This window comes from Rhipicephalus microplus, chromosome 1, assembly GCF_043290135.1.
Source record: "Rhipicephalus microplus isolate Deutch F79 chromosome 1, USDA_Rmic, whole genome shotgun sequence".
Taxonomy (NCBI): domain Eukaryota; kingdom Metazoa; phylum Arthropoda; class Arachnida; order Ixodida; family Ixodidae; genus Rhipicephalus; species Rhipicephalus microplus.
In genome coordinates, this window is record NC_134700.1 from 246,133,237 (window position 1) to 246,158,185 (window position 24,949).

At 47.1% G+C, this 24,949-nt stretch overlaps 1 protein-coding gene across 2 annotated transcripts in view; it reads right to left on the reverse strand.

Annotated features, from left to right (window-relative positions):
- The window catches only part of LOC119185401 (diacylglycerol kinase delta), a 184,901-nt gene that overhangs the window by 87,535 nt on the left and 72,417 nt on the right, over positions 1-24,949 (reverse strand). For both annotated transcript variants that reach the window (XM_037434436.2, XM_075892061.1), the window contains exon 2: positions 4,852-4,899. In XM_037434436.2, coding sequence (XP_037290333.2) covers positions 4,852-4,899 — 48 coding nt within the window. The remainder of the gene's footprint in view (positions 1-4,851; positions 4,900-24,949) is intronic.

The following is a 24,949-nucleotide window of genomic DNA, read 5'->3' on the forward strand; positions in this document are numbered from 1 at the left end:
GTAATCAGGGTCTTCCATTGAAATATTGCTGTCGTTGAAGACAAACACTTTCATTACTAGACTTTGAGGAAAAAGGTCAGAAAGATTTTAGATCACTTTGAATATTTTCATGCTTCCCTCTTCCACCCTCATTTATAATCACCAATGAATGAGCAATGATTCTGCAAAGAGCTAGGGTGCCTGTGATACCAAAGGCACATTCTTAAAAGGTGAATGAAACATTGTGATAATGTTTGTTAGTGAATCTCGATGCTTTCAAAGTATATTGTCTCTCGTCGTTTATGTTGTGAACTATAATTCTGGGTAACTCCCCACTTCACTCATATTGCTCTTATAGCAAGTGGGAGGAGTTACCGGCCCCTGTGCAAAAGCCTCCTTACATGCATAATATTAGCAATGTTATTACTACATATATGAACTGTAGTACTAAACATAATAGTAAAGTTTCTTTGAGTATACTTCATTAATATAAAAACTTGTGGACGCGATAGCAAGCTCTAGCCGCGCCAGTAGGGGTGAAACAGGGTACATAGATTTGGGAGCAGTCCTGGGAGAAGGGAAAAGTGCCTTTTGTAGCAGGCTTGAAGCATCCAGAAACACGTTTTGGCGCAGGCATAGAGCAGTTAGAAAGGCCTTTTCGAGCAAGTTTGGAGCAGTTAGAGAGAACGTTCGGAGCAGATGTAGCCACGTTACACGCACTGGTAAAGCAAGATTTGTCAAAAGCTGCATTTTCCAAATAATTGTGCAATAGCTTTATCATTGCGACAGCAATCATCTTCGACAGCGTTTTGCCGTCGCCGTCATGTCGCGCACAAATTGCGTATTGATATTACACTCCCGCGCATCGTATGTTCTCCTCGAGGGTGGAAGCGCCCGAACGGGGGTGACGAATGCGGCTGAAGCGGAGATCAAATGAGCCGACCCTTCTCTGTCACTCAGAGGCTGCACGCGATTAGGCTTGTGCGAATAGTGAATTTTAAGTTAGAAGCGAATTCAAAGCGAATAGCGATTTTGGTCGAATAATTTTGAATCGAATTCAAGTAGTATATATGACATATAAAGAAAAATTGGCATATTTATCATGACCTAACTAACCTGCACAATATTTTTAAAATTTTGAAATAGGGCCTCTATGCAAGTGCCTTTATGTTTTCATTCAAACAAGGTCGAAACAACTTTGGGTAGTCGCAGGATTTGACTCTCAGCAGGATGCGAGACGTAACCTTTGAAATAGGTAAGATTTTAAAATTTATTAGCCTTAGAGCATATCAGCCATCATAACAAGCTTTAAGCTCAATAAAATGAACTGGTTTGATGGTAATATTTTCATTTAGGGGGGCCGTCAGACTCTCAAGTAGCCATGGAATGGAGTCAGAAAAGAAGCTTATTATTGCCTCATGAATGCACCACTGAAAAAAAAAAAAATTTAGAAGCCGTCTAGTACACGCAGAGTTGGAAAGATTTCTCACACCCTGCAAGTGCATTCTCTCTTCTCGTCCCGACGAAAGCGCTGGAATCTAAGCCGGAAGGAATGGCACGGGTAAAGAAAATACGTCACACGTGCTATCTGAGCTTGTGAAGTCATTTGCCAAGAGAAGAGAGCAATTTTAGCTGACTTTGAGAATTTATTCTGAATCGCACGCCGCATGCTGCGCTATAATATTTCCTCGGTAGCCTCGACTACCGATCGGCAGCGTTTTCTGACAATGCTCAAAGAGTGTTGCAGAGCCCCTTTAAATCTGTAGGAAGGCTTCGCGGCAGAGCGGATTTTTTTCTGGACAGATGTTTTCACGGTTCAGCATCCCGACGCTGCAGTAAAACCCCCTTTACAGGCGGTACATTCGGACCTAGTATGCATTTATTCGTTCCTTGCGAATACTTCGAAATTTTCAATACATAGTGTGCACGTGCGTCACGCAGCGCCCCTTCATCCCTTCCTAAATGCGCCACCGATATGCCCGGGTACCGACTCCGTCGCCTACCGCTGCCGTGTTGTCTCCTCGTTCTTGCGCCCGTTTAGTTTTGCCTCACGATGAAAGTTTGAGGGCTGCTAGTGAGGCAAGTTGATTTAGTAGTCCCCGAAGAGGGAGCAGAGCTTCGGGGTGTTTTTTCGCCGAAAGTTATAACCCAAAATTGAGAACGCACATTGCGATTTTCCGAAAAGTACCGTCGTGTTTGGCTGGCGCTGATTAACAAAAAAAAAAAAGAAACTACTTGAAGAAACTCGGTGATATTTGTGTCTTCAGGTGTAACTTCATTACGGGTAAGTGCTATAGCCAAGCACTTATTTGCAAACAGAGATAGTTTACCAAGATACTGTACATACAAACTTGTCTGCGACCACTGCGTGCACAATCAGCGTGTCAGGGAGGCGGTTAAAATCGTGATGGCGATCGCGGAAATTCGGGTATTGCATTGAAACAAACTGTGGAAATGAATGCGAAACAATATTAGTTCACTTTGAAGTATAGCCGATCGGTTTAAGTTGGGGGCTCAGGATTTTGAAAAAAAAAAGTCAATTGATTCCCTAACACGGTCTCCATCATCTTCAGGGACTCCACTGTACATTAGCGTACAAAAAAGTAAAATACAAGGTGAAAAAGATGTCAAAACATACGCGAAAAAAAAAGTGAGGACCGGCATTACCGCCGCACGCACCAAGCGAAGTATCTATCTGCCTCACATAATAATTTCCTCGGCTGTTTCCAGAAATTTCAATCAAATAGACTCATCATCAGCACTGTTTAAAACACTTGGGGGGCTACTTTGGTGGCGTGGGCCACCAAAGTAGCAAATATTAATATTACATCTCTTGTAAACTTGCCTAGCTCTGCACGACTCGTTTTCGATGAGAGCTGCTGCGCTTCGCTCATCCACTTTTAAAATTGCGGCTCGAGAGACTTTGGGCGTTCACTTGTTCTTGGGCCACGCAGTTTGTGGTGTTTGTAGTGAAAGCGAGATAATGGGCACTCGTAGGTCGTGGCGGGCAGCTGGTGTATGCGGTGGCTGGTATACGTGTGGCACATCTTGATTTTCTGGTTTGGTATCGAGTGAACAAACGACAGCTTCCTGATCCGATGAGCTCGTTAAAGTACAACAACAAAAAAATTACAATGCTTCCCTTACAACATCGTACACAGCAACAGATGACGAGCCCCCCACAAACCGCGCGGCAGCACGCGAACTGCCGTGGTGGTGGTAGTGGTTAGAAGATGAGAAAAGGCACCTAATTTCTGCAGCCCGGTCGGGAGCATGGCGCCGTAGGTGCCGTTTTCTGATAGGAAGGAGACGCGGCGCCGAAGCCCAGAGTCACACTTAACTCATCAACCTATCATCATAGGGTGGCTAGAATGGTACCGTAGGTAACCAGGGAGGTATACCAACACCACCTAGAATCTCTAGTTCTAGGTGGCGTGGGCATGGCGGGAGAGGGCGACAACGGCGGAAGAGACAGCACATGAGCACGATGTATAATTAAAATTCGAATCAAAGCGAATTCGAGTACCCTACTATTCGTTCAAATATTTAAAGCACTTGAATATTCGCACAAGCCTACACGCAATAACATCACCCCACTCGGGAGGGCCTGCCGTCGAAGCACAGCGGAAACGCACCACCCGTTTGAACGAGATGTAAAGACGCGAGCGGAGGGAGGGGTGGACAGTGGTGTGGAGGGATGGGGTGTTGTCCGAACAGCAACAGTGAACTCTGCTTCTAATGGCGCGCTAGCCGTGATAGGGCGGCACGCATACACTTCTACGTGCTGCGCTCCCGTGAGACTGTGCGAAAACTGCAGCTGGAGTGCTCAGCCATGATCTCTTAAAGCAGCGTTTTGTAGACTTGGGTGAGATCGAATGTAAAGTTTGTTGCTATCGCATTCATTGCTTCACTCTTGCGATTAAGCCGCGACTTTTTCAGATATGCACAGCCGCCCATTTGTTACACCTGAACGCGCGGCCGTCAACCGCCGAGTCGCACAAGCGCCGCACAACGGAGCACAGCGGCGAAATGAACGAGAATAGGCACGCGCGCTCGATAAACAGTCTTCTGCACCTCTGAACGCCGCCATCGAGCAATGAATGCAATAGCAACAAATTGTAATGTTACACGAAAGCTGGCAGCTCACTTAATTTTTTTTATCTGCTTAGCGTAAGTCTATAAAATGCTGGTGTAAGAATACGGCCGCGCCGCGCAGGAAGAGGCGCTCCAATGGCCCTCTCTTCGCATTAAGAGCGCAGTTCATGGAATGGTCCAGGATTCATTCGCGCTGATGCTTGCCAAGCTAGTGCACGCGCCAGTGATCGCGACGATGCCCTCAGAATAGAAGCTCACAGCTGCTGCTCAAGCGATCAAACCTTGGCGAAACAGAAACTTTAGCATGGCAGACGAGAAAAATAACAACGAGGCGTCACACATTGCAAAGTGTGTAAAGAGTGGATGGATTAAGTGGAGTTCAGTGGGCTGAACGACATCTCACTGGACTTTGGCAACGAACCCAGTCAGCTGTTCCAAATAAGGTTTGTCCGAAACAGCAGCAGTACTAAGGCTATATGTGCCAGGCTGTAATTGGGACTGCTTAGTTATTAGTGCAGTTCGTGCAGTTTTATTGCACAGTTATCGGTATTTTCGTACACTTTCCGAGTGCTGCCAGGATAAGTGCGTCTTGCTGTTCTGTTCTGTTTTAACTGTTTTGCTGTGGAGGGGTTGAGGTGCCTTTTGCCTCGGCTACTCCACATCACAAAGTTCTGCAGCGAGAAATAAAATAATAATACAGAACGGCACCCAAAAATTAACAATGCTATTCTACCCGTCGTCCATGGTGGAGAACAATCCGAATCCGCGACAACTTACTTGGAATGAACTGGTCTGTTTCAGTAGGCATCCCTCCTTCACGCACACCTGTAAAAAGAAAGCGAAGAAAGACGAACTGAGAAACGCTTCAAGTTGAGTTGGATGGCGTCATACGTAGCAGATTTGCTGCGTGTAAATCCTTGAGTAACTATAGTTGGGCAACGCAAAGCGCTCGTGCGATCTGACGCACGTGCTCGCAGAGTGCTTCAAAGACCGCCGACAACTTGGCGTTGCACTTTGCCGCGCAGTCATTCTTTTTTTTTTTCTCCAGCTAAAGACCCGGACAGTTTCATTCATTACCTCTAGACGCCAAGAAAAAAAGAAAACAATTGCAAATAATCGCCGTTCGTTAGCGCACCTTTTTCTAGTTCTCTCGAGGCGCGCCGCGCTATCGGGAGAGAGAGCCGGCAAAGTATCGCCAAATATAGACCGCACCTCAAAAGTTCTTCGCGAAACACTCTTCCACGCGGAGAAAGCCATTAGATGCAGCCGCACCAAATGCGCTTTCCCGCGAGGGTGTGTCGGCGACGGCACACGTTTTTCACAAACTTTGCGTCGCCATTGGAGTTGCAACGAGAGCGCGTATACACGCTGAGAAAAAAGGTGTTCTTCGGCTCCTCTATGTCAGAGTCCCGTGTGCAGCACTCGTGGCATGTACAACTCTCTTTAAAGAGTCATACTGACTTCTTCAGAAGAGTTGTGGGACGGATGACTTTGCAGAAAGAGAGTCAATATGACTCTATAAGGAGAGTGCTTACACAAGTATAAAAATAGACAAAGGACATCATTTATTTTTCTTTTTACAGCGGGTAGTATACATTTTACTAGGACTTGTGTAGACGTCAAGCAAAGATTTCTCACCAACCCAGAATCGCAAAAAAAAAAAAACGAAGAGGTTTGCTACCTTACACCGTGGGCCTTCTTATCTGAGAAAATATGATCCAACAGTCGCGCAGTGCTGCTGAGTCGGTTCGACTGCTCATGCCCTCGGCCGATTGCACGCTAAGTGCGCGAGGAATCTTCGCTCAGTGGCCGATCAGCGATATCCAGTGGCAATGCGAGACGCGAAATCCGCTTTCTTAGTTCACTTCCCTACGCTACACACAACGTCATAGTCAGGGCCATAGCTTTTCTCTCTCTCTCTCTCTGCTCTCTCACACACACATTATATATATATATATATATATATATATATATATATATATATATATATATATATATATATATATATATATATATATATATATATATATATATATATATATATATATATATATATATATATATATATATATATATATATACATACATACATACATACATACATGAGATCTATCAAACAATAATGCCAAGGAAAGTATAGGGGAACCAATGGAATGTGAATAAGAAGAAAGAAAAGTTGGTGAAAAAATAACTTGCCGTCAGCAGGAATCGAACCTACGACCTCCGACTAACGAGTTCACGGCCGCGTTATTGCAAGCATCTAACGCGTTATTCGGAGGTCGTAGGTTCGATTCCTGCTGACGGCAAGTTATTTTTTCACCAACTTTTCTTTCTTCTTATTTACTTTACTTTGGTTCATCTTTGGCATTATTGTCTGTTAGATCTCATTAATATTGTCACGACATGGAAAAACAAGCTCTTAGGTATACACTTCTTTCCCTAGTATATATATATATGTGTGTGTGTGTGTGTGTGTGCGTGTGCGTGTGCGTGTGTGCGTGTGCGTGTGCGTGTGTGTGTGTGTGTGTGTGTGTGTGTGTGTGTGTGTGTGTGATTTGTACCGACAGGTCAGTCGGTACAGTTTCGCTTCAAAAAAAGAACATAGACTGTCCTTTTTCGCTAAGCAGCTTGCGACGCACTTGTGGTGCGCTCCTGCTTTGATCGTACCACTAACGTATAACGTTGCGCAAGGCGTGTGGTTCGAAATGCGCCCTCGGATGGTTTTGAACGTGTAAGGAGAGCCGCGAGATGTAACCCGAACACTCCACATCCGCCAGGTGCGCAACGTGCAGCTTTGCGTGGAGCTGCTGTTACGAAGAAATTAGAGTTACTGTATATGTTACCTTTAGGTATCATATACAGTAACTCTAGAACAGATATGTGCGCCGCTGTGCTGGGCAAGCGATCGTGCATCTATGCGCTTCCATACAGCGTTCTTTAACGTAAATGCGTGAAACTTAGAAGAACTTGTTGCTGGACGAGCTGGTGCATATTGACACAAAGGGGATAACCGCGCTACACACGTAAAAACCACACACACACACACACACACACACACACACACACACACACACACACACACACAGCACCTGTGTGCGTGTCTGGTGCGTCAAACTTCTTTCGCATTCTTAATAACTGTTGGGGCTTTACGCGTCAACACCATATGCTTTCGAGGTCCGCCGCATGTCTTTGAGACGCCGAATTCAATTTCACCATCGGGGATGGCATAATTAAAGCCGAATTAAATCTGGAATTAAATTGATCGGCCCTCAATTGCAGGGTGTGAGAGCATCAAACAACTATACGTGGCGCTGACAGTAAGCGTCACGTGTGATTACTTGCGTGCCGATGTGGTTGAGCATCGATCGCGTTATTCGGAGGCCGTAGGATCGGCCCCTGCCAGCAAGTTATATATTTGCGTCCACTTTTCTTTCTTCACGTTTACCATTACAGTCATTACTAATAACATTCCCTATACGGTTCCTTGGCATCACTGTTAGTTCTTTATAAGCAAGAAAAGCAATATGAAGAATTTATCAACGGTTGACTGCTGGCAGGCAGGTGCGTCTATGCTCACTGGTTAAGACGCTCAGTTGGGACACCCAAACTTGAAACTCAGCAGTAAAGGGCAGATTATAACGACGAAAGTGCCCTACTCCCTGCGGATGTTCGCCCGTGAACCCCAATGCGTGCGCGCTCATCTGAGTTGCCGCATTCGGCATGACGTAGGCATTTTCCTGACGGCGACAGCGTGTCTGCGACAATTATTCATCCCCTTCGTTCGCCATTGTCTGCCCAGACAGCTAACTGCTACCGAGGACGCTGCCCGAGGCCGATACTTAAGACCTGCACGCAATTATTATGAAGTCCGCGATTACGTCAGCGTAAAAGATTTGTCCGCGATTACGTTACCGATTACGTTACCGTAAAAAACGTTACCGGAACATTTGCACACAAATTATTACTAAGTACGCCAACAAAAAGTGCTCGTTACTGGATAGGTCGAGTCGCGCGCAAGCACGAAGCGAAGAAACAGCTCGCGCAGCTCGAGTCACGTTTGTTGTTGTTGGTCACGAGGTACTTTTAACAGCGGCGAGCTGGATCTGACGACAGATCAGCGTCGAAGGTAGACACATTCGGGTTCCCAGATACATCCACAGATGGCGTAACTGCCTCGGTTGCCGCACGAAGCAGTAGCCACTCAGTGAAGTTACATTTTTCCGAAGTTATTTTTTCACTGTAGGTATGTGGCCCATAATGGCGGTCAGTAAAGAACGCAAATGTTCTAAAAGGTTGCTAACTTCAGTTTTCGGTTACCCAATCATTCCTGCACCGAGATTTAACCGCTCTGAAAACACACGCACGCACGCACGCACACACACACACACACACACACACACACACACACACACACACACACACACACACACACACACACAATGTAAGAAAACCACAAGGGAAACACAGAAGGAACTGAGGCAAGGTTTTCTTTTTTTTATCGTTTCGTGAGTGATAACCAGATAAGGTAATGAGTGATAAACCAGATAAGGCTTTCAGATAAAGTGAATTAGACCTACGTTGAAGATAACATGCACAACAGGGGCCAACAAGAGAGAGAGGAAAAACTGCATATTCAATAGTCCGTTTTGCTGCGACCAGGCAACATTGCACGTATAGGCACGCTGTGCCATCTATATAGGTGGAATGTGGTCTACAACGCGCATCACTTTCATTCTGTACGTGCTCAGCCTTGAACGCAGATAAAAACAATTACCCTGTTCTGCGAGAGTGTCGTTTCCACTGACATGATGCGTTTTACGCACCTTTCTGCCCCGTATAGCACCAAGAACAGGCGATGTGCACGTATTTCTTTTTTTTTTTAATCCGGGGCATCTGGCTGCGATTCGCACGCACGTCCAATCCGACACAAGGAGGAAAACCACGGTTATCGCCATAACAAGTGAACGCGCCGTATACGCGACTGCAGAAACTCTGCATTGTACTGAACTTGCAGCGACGATTTTTAAACTGTTCTGGGTAGTCCTCTTCGTTGTTAGATTATTCTACAACTGATATTTTACATTTAAGCAGATGTAACAGCGAGCTCGCAACTCGTCCCGAAAGATAATCGAGCGAGGGTGAGAAGAAGGTGGCTTTAAACTTCGAGTCGACTCCTAAAAAATGCGCAATGTGAAAATATATGAGCGCACAAGGTAGAGAAGGAAAAAGGACTTGACAGGAAAGATGCTCACTTACAACTGAACTTTTATTAGAAAACATTCATTACACGAGAACACAAACGCGCAGTCGCAACCAACTATCACTTCAAGGTGCCACCCCCCCCTCCCTTAAAAGAAAAGTGCGCTCATATATTTCCACATTATGTTGTTCAAACTGGCCCAGCGTTCCACTTTATCCTAAAAAATGCACCTGCGAGTTTCTGTATGAGCACCCCTAGCCTATTATATGAGTGCGCGCGTTTCGCGATATCATGGAGACGCTCGTCGCTCCGCCAGTGCACACCGAGGTCGGTTAATGCCGACCTCGTCCACTCGAAAGGGGCGGCGTATATGTTTACACTGCAGTACCGAGGGAGGCACATGCGAGACGCGTACGGTCGCAATCATTAATGCAGCGGCCGTCCGACAGGTTATGCCGCGGACACCATCACCGGGGCGGGGGCCCGCGCAGCTTACTCTCGCTCATTTCTCGCAGCGCTCGTTCACACTTTCGGGGCCACAGGTGTACGAGTAGAAAAGGAGAGGCCAAACACGTACGCGACCAAATTCGAGAAGCATGACGAGAGAGCGCCTGAAACTTCGCGAGATGGCTGTCAAAACACGGAACGAGTCATCGCAATTTTTAAGACGAAAGCACAGTTACGTCAGCTGGTATATGCCCCACCCCTTACGGCAATTGGGAATTGCACGTAACTATGCTTGATTTTTCTGCTTGGTAAGCCAAGCAGGATATTCAGTGTTGTAGTTTTGTATTCTCCCCCCCCCCCCATTCACTGTAAAGCCCTTGGGCGCTATGGGTACTATGATAAATAAATAAGAAAGAAAGAAAGAAAGAAAGAAAGAAAGAAAGAAAGAACGACCGTGGAATAGGCCCGCCCACGTCAAGTTTCACTACATGTGAGAGAGGGCACAGCGCGAATCCTCAAGACTGCAGGGAATAACATCGCGCTTGTCTTCAACCGCCTTCAAGCGAACAAACGGTGCTCTTAAGCCCCGTAGACGGAAAAAAATCTAGGGACTTTAGGTCCTCCGACCGGGTCTATCGCCCACGAAAGACTCCCGCCAGCAAGTGAGAACCAATGACCTTGTATAAAGCGAGAGGAGAGTGCGACGAGGAGGAAGGAACACAAGCGTAGCAGCTTCGGGAGGCGTCGAAAAACGGAGCAACTTGTATCAACGAGAGCGCCACAATCTTACCGCAGCTTTTATACTCGGGCAGGCACTCGCACGCTCCTTTACCGAACTTGTTCCTCGAAGATAATCGCTACCCGAAGCAACCTCCCTGGCGACTCGCGGGCCACTAATTACCAATTAAGGCCGCACTGCCGAGCGCGCGCAGGAGGTGGTTGGCCAAATGGGGAGCTGTCGCCGGCAGCCGAGGGACGGCGGCATATTATCAGTCGCGAGACTCGGCGCCGCCCATTAGGCGCAGCCGCCCGCGCCATCGCAGGCCAAAACGCGCCGCTGCGCAGCCCATAACGTTCCAGCCACAGCAGATGACGTGCAACAAAGCGGTGTACACAGGTGAAAAAAGAAAAACGAAAGCCATCGCCGCTCGAGTTTTATTCACAGGTTCTTCTCTTCCAGTCAAGTTCTTTTTTTCCCAACGCCTTATGTGTATCGTGCGCCGACCTGCACTAAACAATAGTTGTGTGGCGCATCACCGGCTATCCGAGGCGCGAGCTCGCAAAGACACCGGAAGTTCCAACGCGTTTCTCGGAAGCCACGGTCTGTTTCGCTAATAATGGGCGCGAAGCGGTTGTGTGCTCAGTTTTTTTTTTAAAAATGCCACTTACTTGATTGAGGTCGCTAAATTAAGACAAAAGAGCAAGTGACAGCCACAGATGAAGATAAATTTTATATAAATGCATTGAGACAAAAATATAGACCAGTCACGTTTCTCCAAGTGCGCTTTCCTATATACAATTAAGTTTGACGTGGCGTTTCAGCACTGCGATTATCTTTCTCGCTTCAGTACACGAGCAGCCGTCGCACGTTCACGGAGCCTCAATTTCCCAACTCTTCGCATGCCGCTTTTAGGACAATGCGGGCCATTTCGTTTTTTGCCTACAGCAGTGAAAAGAAAAAATAGAGTAGCTTGCACTAAATGCGCAGTGCTGAAAAGACAGCGTGGCCGGCGGTCCCCTATTAAGTCCTGGCTCTTTCCGTTTTCTCAACTTCTGCAAACTTTCTTTCTTTCTTCCTCTACTTCTTTTATTTTTTCCTTGCAGTTTTCCCTCTTTCTTTTCTGTTTATTTTTCTTTCTCTTCCTTTTTCATCCCCTTCTTTTTCTTTTACCACGTCCTGCGGAAGCGGGCGCGCATCGCCACGCGAGAGCCAACAATTTTTAGAGAGCACCCTTCGCGCCATCTCGCTACGAAAGCGCGCCGAAGTTGCCGGGCTCTGAGGACCACCGACAATGTATGGTGTATATAAATAGCTCACCGTGTCCTTCTTTTCCACCTTCTCACCACATCTCTCCTGCTCACGATCACTTCCCTTTTCACATCCCTTTGCTACACTGCATTACACTACACTACACAACACAAAACCATGCTGTGCCCAACTACCGTGCCTGGATAGCCGAGTCGTTAACACACTCGCCCTCGGATCGAAGGTACGAATCCTTCCCCCACCCCCCACCCATGGAGCACTTTTTTTTTTCGGTCAGAATTCGTGTTTTTTTTTTCTCTGCACCTTTTTTTTTATAGCTCCCTGTACTTGTTCTCTGACCCACCTGGTTGCGCCTTCCACGCAGGTTTGGCGTTTTTTTTTATTTGGCCGTTACCGACAGTGATTACACCATTCTTTCTCCATTCATTGATGTTTTTTAGGGAAGGCGAGCCAAGATTATTATTATTATTATTATTATTATTATTATTATTATTATTATTATTATTATTATTATTATTTTGTTGCGTGGTATAGAAACATTCGAGACATCGTCGCAGCGCCACCATAGACAAGATTAACGTTCTTTCGAACACGCTTCCTTCCGGCATCACTTCACACTTTGTCTTTACACTTGCGTCAGCTTTCTGAAGACAATATTACACATTGCTTCGCATATAATGATCTAGGCACATAACCAGTTTCCCACAGACATTTGATCTCCAACGTCCAGCACGACGCCGGGAGGCGCGCCCGTTGATCAAACAGCTCGCCAGGAAAACGCCGGCAAGGTCGCTTCTCCTCACAAATACTGTTATTGCGAGGAAGCACGCTTTCAGTATCTCTTCTCAGAGACTTGCACAAGCGCGGTGCGCTAGTCAGACGCGCGAGGAACACGGTGGTGTTTGAACTAATCGAGAACGCACGCACACGTTAGCCGCGCGAACAGTCATCCTGTTCGATGGTGAAAACAAAGTAACAAAGTGAAAAAAAAAATATTTGAGGGAGCAATGCGGTGCCACGCCCTTTCTGTTCCCTCGATTTTATCTATTTCCGTTTGTTGTGCGTTCCTTTGTCTATATTCCTATTTATTTCTATTTTTCTTCTTGTTTACCCCCTTTTTTCCCTTTTATATTTCTCGCTTGCTTTCTTTCTTTTTCTATTTTTATAGGTGGTTCTGTCTGCGTTGCTTAAAGCGACGACAGCCCGAGCCCCTAAGGACTCCGCACTTAAATCAAAATGAGAACCTAGATTCTTCTATATATCCTTAATAATAATAATAATAATAATAATAATAATAATAATAATAATAATAATAATAATAATAATAATAATAATAATAATAATAATAATAATAATTCAGGTTTAACGCGCCTCGAAACCACGTTACGATTATGAAAGACGCCACAGTGAAGGGCTGCGGAAATTTCGACCACCTGGGGGCTTTGTGTAACGTACACCGAATTCTAAGTACACGGGTTTCTAACATATTCGCCGCCATCGAAAATGCCGCAGCCGGGGATTCGATCCCACGACCTCCGGGCTAGCAGTCGAGCGCCATAAGCACCACACCAGCGCGGCGGTGCCAAGATATATACTCGAGGAATACCCATGTACTTATCAGTTATGCCGTTTATCACTTATGCCGTGCAAGTACGTCCCTCTAGTGTCGATTTTGCCGCGTGCGTTGCAATTGGTCTTGCCTTTCCTTCCTGGTTTATTTCTTTTTTCGTTCGGCATGAAAACGTTAGTAAGATCAAAATCCTTAATTTACGAAACCGCGCTGTCTATAAACTACCATTTACACGCGCAAAAACGCGCATTCGCAAGGAAAGAGAAGAGCGAACCACCCCCCCCCCCCCCCGTTTTAGAGCCCAAGCGCGATCTCACCGTGAGCGTCGAACACCATTTCCAACACCAGCCGCTGCTCCTCCGAGAATCGTGGCTCGCAAACTAGCCCATCAGTACTTGACTACGTTATATGACTATATATATATATATATATATATATATATATATATATATATATATATATATATATATATATATATATATATATATGAAGAATAACGAACAGTTCAAATACAAGTTCTACTGAGTACGTATTAAGCGTTAAATAAATGATTTTTTTTCCATTTGGGAGTGCAGAGGGTAGGCCAGAAACAACAAGAACAAAAAAAAAAACTTGCACCGATATGAAGCCGAAGTTTAGGTGACGCTTCACTTGGCAGTTGAACTCGTTTTGTGAATTTTCTTTTTCTAGAGAAACAAAAAAAGAAACAGGGGCGATCTCGTCGCCGCAGAGATGACACCGCGACCTCCTTCGCGGGCGGGCAAATCGATGGCGGCTGTCGACAGATGTCGCCTGCAAGTAGGCAGAATCCAAGAGGTTTCCTCTTTTTTTTCTTCCTCCTGTCAGCCGAAGTAAGCAAATACACAGGAGGGGGCGGCAGGCATATCCTGATTTGTCAGCAGTGGTCACAAGGCGAGTGCAGGTCAGCGCAGTCTCGCCTCGCTCGAACTAGGTCACGGCGCGAACTGGAGCAGTAACGTAACGTGTGACGTCATACCACCGCCGCACAACTCTCAATGAAAAGCAAGGCTCCGCCTGGCGCCATAGAGAAACATACTTACATAAAGAGCGGCCGAGCTACTGCGCTGCTTTCAGCGCCACGAGTGGCTGGTCAGACCCGTTATCTAGTAACAAAACTTTTTTTTTTCAAATGCTGGGATTTGAACCCGTACCCTCACGCTGCGAAAGCGAGTGTTTTTACCACTAGGCTACACACCCATGCGTGAACGAAAGGAGTACATCCACTGCACATCTACACATGAATGTACACATGAAGGGTACAGATGAATGTGTACCCTTTGTGCAAATAAATGAAAAAAAAAACAACACCTTCTAGTCAGACTTCATTGATTTTCGTGGTAAAACATCAAACGTCCTCATCTGGACACGTTGTAGAGCGGTTGTGGAAAATCGCACAAATCAACAAAATTTCTTTGCGAAAATTTGATGCCCAACTTAGGTTTCCATTCACCTACTGAGACGGCTATTATATGTCGTGACAGAAGAGTAGAAGCGAGCATGGGCACGTCATCTAGCGGTTGGTCAGACCCTTTCTTGCTGGGCCGCGAAAAGGCTCGAGTGGCCACTCCTTATATAGTATCTTTCTCTATGCTGGCGTCACTTAAGCGTCCATATTTCGCCAGTACCAAAGGCTGGTCGTGTTCACTGTGGGATACCACTTACGCCGCGCCGCACCACAGTTCTCACTGATTTGCCATCATCGGTGCTGCCAGGGCCGACAGCGACGCACCGTTGACGTCATACTTTGACGTTGCTGCCCACGCGACTGTTGATGCGCAAATAGTGTGTCCGGCTAGAATTACTATACATGGGGAGTAATAACGTCGCTTCGGGTGCGATAGATTGCACCCAGCTGCGGTAAGAAAGGAAGGGACCCGCGTACCAGAGGAAGAGATTTTGGCACGAGTGACGTGCACGAGAATCTACGTGGTCATGCGCCGATGTGAATCGTGAATGAAGTATTAAAAAGTATAAAAAATTAAGTACGGTCGCCACTTGGCTGCGCTTTCACACAGCTTACGCCACGGTGGGCGGAGTTGACACCATGAAAAGAAAGCCACTGTCACTAAGTGAGATAGCGAAGCGTTCACGACAGATTCTTCTCTAAACATCTGACCTATTGCGATCGCCCTTTAAAAAGCCAGACTCCGGCCACGATTGCGATTGGGGCACACTTATAGAGTGCCAGCGATGGGACTTTACGAAGCGGACCTAACACCGGAAAAGCAGGAACAACGTATACCTGCCATAGATGTCCTCAATCGCGCAGCGTGAAGAGCCAACGGTTTCAGTAGTGAAACTTGGTCAATGCATGGCCATTTTATGAATTCCAGACAAAGAGACACGTGTAAAATGCACGAAACGTTCATTGAGTGTGAGGGAAACGTGTGGATGGATAAACATGGATGGAGCGAAAGAGAAGCAGACTAATGTTACTTGATACGTCATTTTTACCTCGAACGTTATACTTACTGCAGAGCTATACGATATCATTGTGTCGTACGAATGTACATAAAAATATACGTCAATGAGGGTAATGTGGTGAGTGTACGTATGAAGAATAAAAAGTAGTTAGAAGGGAAAAGTGGAAGAAATTCTGTCTCCCATCAGGAAAGGGGGGGGGGGGGGGGCATGCCTTTATGGTGTAGCCCTAAACAGGCCAACTTCTGTAGCGCCTCCTCTAATAGACGTTAACCCGACGTGACGCCTGTATCATGTGCGTACGTATCTAATGTTTATAAAGTTATACAGCCAGCAATGCGGCCACAACTGACGTTCCGCCAACACTGCGCCTGCATAGGGCTTTCCCAAAGCAGTTTTCAGAGCTGGCGTGGCTACGTGGTGGAACATACGTTATCGTTACGCAGAACGCTTGGGTTCGACTCCAGCTGGGACCCTGATATTGGTCACGTACAAAATGCGTCGCGCGAAAGGCGCTGTGCTTGGGGGCAACTTAACTTTGCAGCCGCTGTGCTAGTTGCCACGTGATCACAGACGGCGGAGGCGAGCTTCCGACTGGGCGAAGCTATAATGCGCCGAAACGTCGCACAAGCGCTTGAGTAGGTCGACGGCACCTACCACCTGTTTACAACCATGGAATAGGTCTATAGTGGCTTCCCGCGCCCGGCGGGTGCACAAAGCTGCGTAATACGTTCAGGCGCTGTTCACATCAACACCGTATTTTCTCGCCTACATCCCTCCCCTGTATCAGAGCCACAAATCCAACTACAAGCTACGCAAGAGATAAATAAATAAATATAAATAAATAAAAACAAATAAATGAAAAATCCTCGCTTAACGCACTACCACGAAATAGTGCCGAGTAGTCAACTTAAGTATCAAAATGCGCACCGCAAAATGCAGCGAAATATTCAATAAAAAGTTTATGCCGAACTAAGTCCTACTTTATGCGAGTTCGATGTCTAATGAAAATTATAAATAACCATCTCACAGGCGTCGGGATTTGAGAAAACGGCGACAGTCGTGTGATGACGTCATGTAATGACATGACGTCTAACGACGACGTCAAAACCTAACAGGGCAACCACTTATCAAAAAAAAAAAAACCTATCACATTGCAGCGCTATAGGCTTGATTGATTGATATGTGGGGTTTAACGTCCCAAAACCACTATATGATTATGAGAGACGCCGTAGTGGAGGGCTCCGGAAATTTAGACCACCTGGGGTTCTTTAACGTGCACCCAAATCTGAGCACACGGGCCTACAACATTTCCGCCTCCATCGGAAATGCAGCCGCCGCAGCCGGGATTCGAACCCGCGCCCTGCGAGTCAGCAGCCGAGTACCTTAGCCACTAGACCACCACGGCGGGGCAGCGCTATAGGGTTGTGTTACCTCATGCGCATGTTACATGCGTCCGTTTACTGCTAATTGTCTTCGGCATTGAATCAGCTGAAAAAAAAAACAATACCAACTTCGTGCGTTTTTCGTCCAGTTTCATGTTCGTGCGCTTCTTCGTCCATCAGTGCTTGCTTAGCGGTCATTATATCGATCAATAAACGCCAACTAGACCAAACACCATTTCTACCATACCCTTATTCTCCACCCCTCCTCCATAAGCAGAAAGCAGCAGTTTTCTTTCGGCACTCAAGAGCGGTGCGCAGAAAAGCGGGCTCACGGAATAGACCTGCTGCCGCTGGTTAATAAAGGGACGAGGAGCAAACGCATGTAGAGAACCCCCCCCCCCCCCCCCCCCCCGTCGGAAGCGCCGATGCAAGGCCGGAAGAGAAAGGCTCTAAACGCCACGCTATACAAGAACCGAGCGAGAAGGCGACGACATCCATCACGAAGAATAAAAGAGGAGGGCCGCCTTCAACAAAGGACACAATTATGACGAATAAAAGAAAGCTAAGTGCAAGAAAGAAAAACAAAGAAAAAAAACGATGCGAACAGTCGTTGCTGCTTAAGTTATTCAGGACCAGCGGAAGTGCTCGTCATTACTCATTCTTCTGCATTGTGCTCTTTTCATCAATTCATCAGAGAGAGAGAGAGAGACAGAAGGAGGTTTCGAAAAGTACGAAGGAAATGCGAAGGTGAAAACTGACGCGCGTCTTGGAGGAGAAAAAAAAATACGAAAGAAAGAGCAAGCAGTAGGGGTCTTTTAAGAACGCTATTTTCCGAACTGAATCGAATCTTGATCGTGGCCCACTACGAAGACTTAAGATGAAAATGGTAGAAAACAAGAAAAGGACAACGCGGACAGCAGGCGAAGAATAATAGCGTAATACTATCCGGGTTTTCACCTCCTCAAAAACCAGGATATGATTATGAGAGACGTCGTAGTGCAGGGCTCCCGATATTTTTGACGTTCCGGTGCTTCTTTAACGCGTGCACACAGCGCACGGTATACGGGCCTCTACAATTTCGCCTCTATAAAAATGTGACTACCACAGCCGGCGTCAATCAATCAATCAATCAATCAATCAATCAATCAATCAATCAATTTATTTCCTTTAGATAAGGTGGAGTACAGGACTAAAAGCTCAAGAGCTTGACGAGGTCCTGACCCCGTTCACAAGTTGACAAAGCAGCAGGAATGGCAGTCAATCATGTACACCAAATATGAAATAAACATACAGGTATAACATCACAAAAATGTAATACAAAACGTTTATGAAAACAGTGCTAAGATAAAAAGAAAGTAGTTCAAATGTATGGTCATGAAGTGGCATGAACATGAAAAGCAATAATAAAAAGGAAAGAATGGGCATAAATTCTGAGAGATGTATCATTGAGGATAACGTGTTTGCGCATCTCGCGACAACTGACGGCTATATGGAGCAACGCGGAGAGGACGCGCTATAGAACGACACGGAGCTCAGGCCTAGTGGACTGCGTGGCAGGCCGATCGAGTATGCATGCACACGCCAGAGGGGGCTCACCTAAGACGAAGAGATGCACGGCAGCCCAAGCGGCTCGTGCTATCCCGGCGTGACGTTTCAGTCTTCAATGCGTCATAATAATAATAATAATAATAATAATAATAATAATAATAATAATAATAATAATAATAATAATAATAATAATAATAATAATAATAATAATAATAATAATAATAATAATAATAATAATTTACATCCCAAAACCACGATATGATTACGGGAGACGTCGTAGTGGAGGGCTCCAGAAATTTAGACCAGCTGAGGTTCTTTAACGAGCACTGATGTCGCACAGTACGCAAGCCTCTATACTGTTCAGCCTCCGTGGAAATGGGACCGCCACGGCCAATGCATCACAACTGAAGCCCTCGCTTTCTACCTAGCCACTTTGTAAGGGGCCTTGGAAATTTTTCCGTCCTTTTCCCAGTACTGATTTTGTGAGTTAGAGGCGGCTTGAGTTGGTGGCTAACAACTTCGGATCAATCAGGTTTCATCAAACGCTTTTCTGTCCCAAACAAACAAGCAAGCAAGCAAGCAAATATATATCCATATTGTTGGGATGAACTAGTTTTGACGCTTTCTGATCTAAGCAGGAGAGATCAAGAGTAAATTACTTCGACGCATAGCAGTGAAAAGCACACTTGTCCCACCCACGTATACACCGTCATCTGCGCCCGCCCCGATCAGCAAGGTGTCACAACCACCGTCGTCCGGTTGTGAACACGCGTTGAAAGCGACTGGTGATGGCGGCGCATTAATTAAAAACCAGATCTAGACGTCGCAAGTGCTGTCGGCCGACTGGCTTCGCTAACGATGCGGTGTTGTGGTCTGGGTCCTGTGGGTCTCGTCGTTGGTAGCTGGCTCCCATCGGACTCGTCCCTTATAGCGAGAAGCAATGCTTATATGGGAAAACAGAGAACAGACGTTTATTTACATTAGAGAGAGGTCAATAAGAAAGTTTAGATATATAGTGGCGTTCTTCGTACATGGCGAGCTCTCCACTCGAAAAAGCACCGAATGAGCCGTGGGGGCTCATTATAAAGGGTCTGTCCTCCCCAGATCCCTAGATCGGGGACCGCGTACAGATGGCACCGTCCAATCACGGACCACACATTACCCGCGAGGGTGACGAGCACGCACGGTCCACGCGAACGTTCAAAACTGAAGCGTGGTCACCGCACGGCCATGTGGCACGAACGCGGCTCCCCCCCCGTCAAGGTGTGTCGCTGGGCGAGGGGTCTGGAGTTGATGACTGCATCCATCGAAAGGGCCGCCGTAAACAAGCTTCAAAGGGTGCCGAACAACTCGTTCAATTAGCGGGACGATTCCCGGCCGCCGCCGCCGCCGTCATCTTCCAAAGAAGAAGCTGCACCGGTGGTCTCCCGAACTGCTCACGGCGCCGCGGCGGCAGGACGCCGCACCCTCCGGCCAGGTGGGAACAATACATGGCGGACACCGGCCGCCCACCCGTTTGGCGACTCAAAAGGAACATCAAAAGGAACGCCGATCCATTGTCAGACCTGGCGCCGGTCCTAACAGCCTCTCCGCCGGGGAAAGAAGATCCCGAGGTGCAGTGGCCAGCAGGTACTGTGCAGCGGGATCTGTATTGCAGCTTGTCGGCTCTTCCTCTATTATTTTTGTCCCGAACACTGGATCCGATGATCATTGACCAAGAGGGCGTTGCTCGCAGGGATGAGGTGACCCCTCTCCACCATATCTTCCGCCCACCACAAATGAGGAACTGCGGAGACTGCGCCGAAAGCACACCCACACACGAGCAAGCACACGGCAATTCCCTACTCAGAATCACCAGACTTAGATTCACCTGTGGAAGTCATTTCCTTCTACCTCAACTTTATTCCTGTGGCCCCCGCCGAGTCGCAACACCACATCAGCCACTTTTGAAGACATTAAACAAAACACTTGACACATGTTTGGATAAATACAGAAAACTAGTGGGCCTCAAATCGAGGATAGAAAGCAGAAAATCGCTTTGAAGCCCTCGGGGTACTAGGGACAACGACTCAGACCATCTGCGTTGCTGTTGAGTTTACCCTTCTTGTAATGGATATCAAAGGTGTATTGTTGAAGAGCTAAGCTCCAGCGCAAAAGACGGCCGTTTTTCGATGACATGGACTGTAGCCATGTGAGGGGACAGTGGTCAGTCTCTATTGTGAACCTAGAACCGGCGATGTAGCAAGCTAGCTTCTGCACAGCCCAAACAACGCAGGCACATTCCTTTTCTGAGGCACTGTATGCTTCCTCACGAACAGAAAGCTTTCTACTGGCATACAGTACAGGGTGTTCCTGGTCGTTCTCTCCCCTCTGACAAAGCACGACACCCATACCCCGGTCGCTGGCGTCACACTGAAGAATGAACGGCTTAGAGTAGTCAGGCGCGCTCAACACTGGCTGACTTTTTAGTGCCTTCTTTAGCGTAGAAAATGCATGTTCCTTGGCCCCATCCCATTTTACGGTCTGGGGTTCAGTCTTTCTAAGAGCGTCTGTCAAGGAACTTGCAATGTCAGAGTAACGCGGGATATACCTTTGATAATAACCGGCCAATCCAAGAAACGACCGAATGTCTTTCTTGGTTCGTGGTTGGGGAAAGTTGTCTATTGCGGCCAGCTTTACTTCTGACGGCCGGCGGTAGCCTTGGCCTATTACATGCCCTAGATAAGCTACCTCAGCGCGCCCCAATTGGCATTTCGCAACCTTCACTGTTAAGCCGGCCTCACGCAGACGACATAGCACAGCTCGCAAGTGTTTCATGTGGTCTATCCAGGAAGAAGAAAAAATAGCAATATCATCTAGGTACGGGAGGGCAAAGTCCTCCATACCCTGTAACACTTTGTCCATTAGGCCAGAAAAGCAATAAGGGGCATTCTTTAATCCAAAACTAAGGACCTTCGGCCGAAATGTTCCCATCGGGGAAATAAACGCCGCAAGCCTACTAGCCCTTTCAGTTAGAGGCACCTGCCAGTATCCCCTGACTAAATCCAAAGTCGAGATGAAATTGGCACTGCTGACTTGCTCAAGCCTTTCCTCAATATGCGGAATTGGATAAGTTTGGTCCTTTGTAATCGAGTTGAGCCTCCGATAGTCAATACACGGTCGCGGCTCTTTCCCTGGGACCTCAACCAAGATCAGAGGCGAGGTGTAATCACTCTCTCCTGGCTCGATCACTCCTAGCTCGAGCATTCGGTTTATCTCCGCGGCCATTATTTCCCGTTGCCTCGGGGAAACGCGGTAAGCTTTAGAACGAATTGGTTCCGAAGATGTCAGCTCAATATCATGAACTAGGGCTTTGGTTCTGCCAGGTGTGTCTGAAAATGTTTCTTTAAAGTCAAACAATAGTTCCTTCAGTTCCGCTTTCTGATCTGGCTCCAACTCCGCCTGCTCTACCAGGTTACTAATAGTCTCGCCAATGTCTTTGTTTTCTGTTGTTAACTCCGGGAAATCAATAGGCATTTCTTCCGGTTGATTGAGCGACATGTTTACAACGGCATGCCTCTGCTGGTACGGTTTGAGCAGATTAGTGTGGTACACCTGTTGCGTTTTACGCCTTCCCAGTCCAGTAACCAAGTAATTTGTGTCTGACAATTTCTGAACTACCTCAACAGGTCCCTCCCACTGGACCTGAAGTTTATTCTTCAGTGAGGGTTTCAGTATCATCACTTTTTCCCCTACTCGAAAGCTTCGCGTCCGGGCTGTCTTGTCATAATAGCGCTTAGCGTTGTTTTGAGCTCTGCGCATTTCCTGCTCCGCTAGTTCTTGAGCTGCGTGAAGTCGGTCTAACAGCTCAAGCACGTATGCTACTACCGAAGGGTCGTCCGCCCGGCCCTCCCAAGATTCTCGAACAATGCGAAGTGGGGAGCGAAGAGCACGTCCGTAAACAAGCTCCGCAGGCGAAAACCCTGTTGATTCGTGAGGAGCGATCCGAAGCGCGAACATAGCTGCGGGCAAGCAAGCCTCCCAATCCTCTTTTTGCTCATAACAAAGGGCGCGTAGCAGCCGTTTCATGACTGAATGTACCTTTTCTACAGCATTTGACTGAGGGTGGTACACTGAACTGTGGATGATTTTAACGCCACACTTTTCTAGAAATGTCGAGGTTAGTGCACTTGTAAAAACAGATCCCTGGTCGGACTGAATTTCTGCGGGGAAGCCTACACGTGCAAAGATAGATAAAAGCGCTTTAACTACCTCCTCCGAGCTGAGCTCCTTTAACGGTACTGCTTCCGGGAATTTCGTGGCCGGGCAGAGCACTGTGAGTATGTGCCGGTACCCGGACTGCGTTACAGGAAGTGGACCCACTGTGTCTATAACTAGCCTGCGAAACGGTTCTGTGATAATGGGGACCAGCTTCATAGGTGCTTTAGCCTTATCCCCTGGCTTGCCAACGCGTTGGCACGTGTCGCAGCTTCTTACAAATGCCTCCACCTCCCGAAAGCAGCCGGGCCAGTAAAACTCCCGTAACAAACATTCTTTTGTTTTTTTGATGCCGAGATGCCCTGACCACAAACCTCCGTGGACCAGGTGCAGCAGCTCCTCGCGGAAAGGATACGGTACGACTAGCTGATTAAACCGAACTCCTTTTCGACTTGTGTACTTTCTGTACAAGACGCCCCCCTTCTTGGTGAACTGAATGCTTTGCTTAGCCACCCCTTCCTTCGCGTCTGGCGTTAAGTTACGGAGAGTGGAGTCATTTTCCTGTTCCACTATCAGTTCTGTAGGACTTACATTTAACAGCTTTATAGTGCATTCTACTTCTCGAGATGCCTCGGATTCATCCGGTTTCTTACATCTTTCTTTAGATATTGTGTTTTGAGGCTCCATTATAGGGCGGTCCAGTTTCGTGCCAGGTAAAGAAGGCTCTGCCGCTGAAGCTGTTTCGTCTGCCACCGGATCTTTACAAACTGTCTGAGCGGCGAGCTCCCTTGCTTTGGATCGAGTTAAGGCCTGTACGATACCCTCACTGAACCCAATTCCTTTTTGTCGCAGCAAGTACTCTGATTTATTTGAGAACAAATACGGGTATTGCACTGGGAGATGTGCCGAAACGGCAGCTTCAGTGTCTAGAACACCGAAAGGGCCTTCGATGCGGACTCTTGCTACTGGGAGACAGGCACTGTTTGTCTCTACTGCTTGTCTTATCCACGCGCATTCTCCTGTAAACTGACTCTCCTCGACATAGGACGGGTGCACTACATCCATAGTGGCGGCCGAATCGCGGAGCACGCGGCACGGTTGGCCATTCACGACTAGGTCTCGGATGTATGGTTCTAGCAATTTCATGTTTTCGTCATTACTACAGAGTGACATTAACACAACTTTCGGGTTCTTACAACCCAAAGAAATATGCCCCGTCTGTTGGCAGTTATAGCAAACTATCGGCTTCTTGGCCTCGAACGCCTTTTTCTGTTGCCCTTCCGCCCTTTTCTCGGGTGCTTCTTCCTTTCTCTTGTTTTTCTCATCACCGCTTCCTTTGGAGTCTAAACCCTCCTTCGGCATATACCGACCCGACTTTGTCCATCGCGGAGGCTTGTCGGCCCGATATTTACTAATCTCCCTCCTAGGGACATCCTTGCCTTCGAGGGCACGGCGATTTACGTACTCCTCTGCGAGCTCTGCCGCTCTCGTGATAGTATCTACTCCTTGTCTATCCTGAACCCAGTACCTAATGTTTTCAGGTAGACGCCGAAAGAATTGTTCCAACGCAAAACACTGCAGAGTCTTTTCCGCGTCGCCAAGCGCACCCTCCTCTCTAAGCCATTCCTCCAGATTTACCTTTAAGGTGTACGCAAACTCTGGGTATGACTCGTCTTTGGCTTTCTCGATCTCACGAAATTTTCGCCTGAACGCCTCCGCTGACAGTCTGTACTTTTTGAGCAGACTCGCTTTGACTCTGTCATAGTCGTCTGCGTCTTCTTTACCCATACGGGCTATAATGTCAGCTACTTCACACGGCAGCAGCGTAAGCAAGCGCTGGGGCCACGTGTTTTTAGCAAAATTTTCCCTCTCGCACGTGCGCTCAAAGTGCACCAGAAAAAGACCCATGTCCCCTCCTACCGCGTAGGATGGCATCAAATCTGTCATTCGGCGCTCTCTTTCTCGTGCCACTGCGCTAGCTCCGTTCATTGATTGAGCCTTTGCTAGTTCAATTTCTAGGCGTTTCATTTCCATACGATCGATACGTTCTCTTTCCTCTTTCTCCTCACGACGTCTCTGTTCCTCTTTTTCCTCCCGGA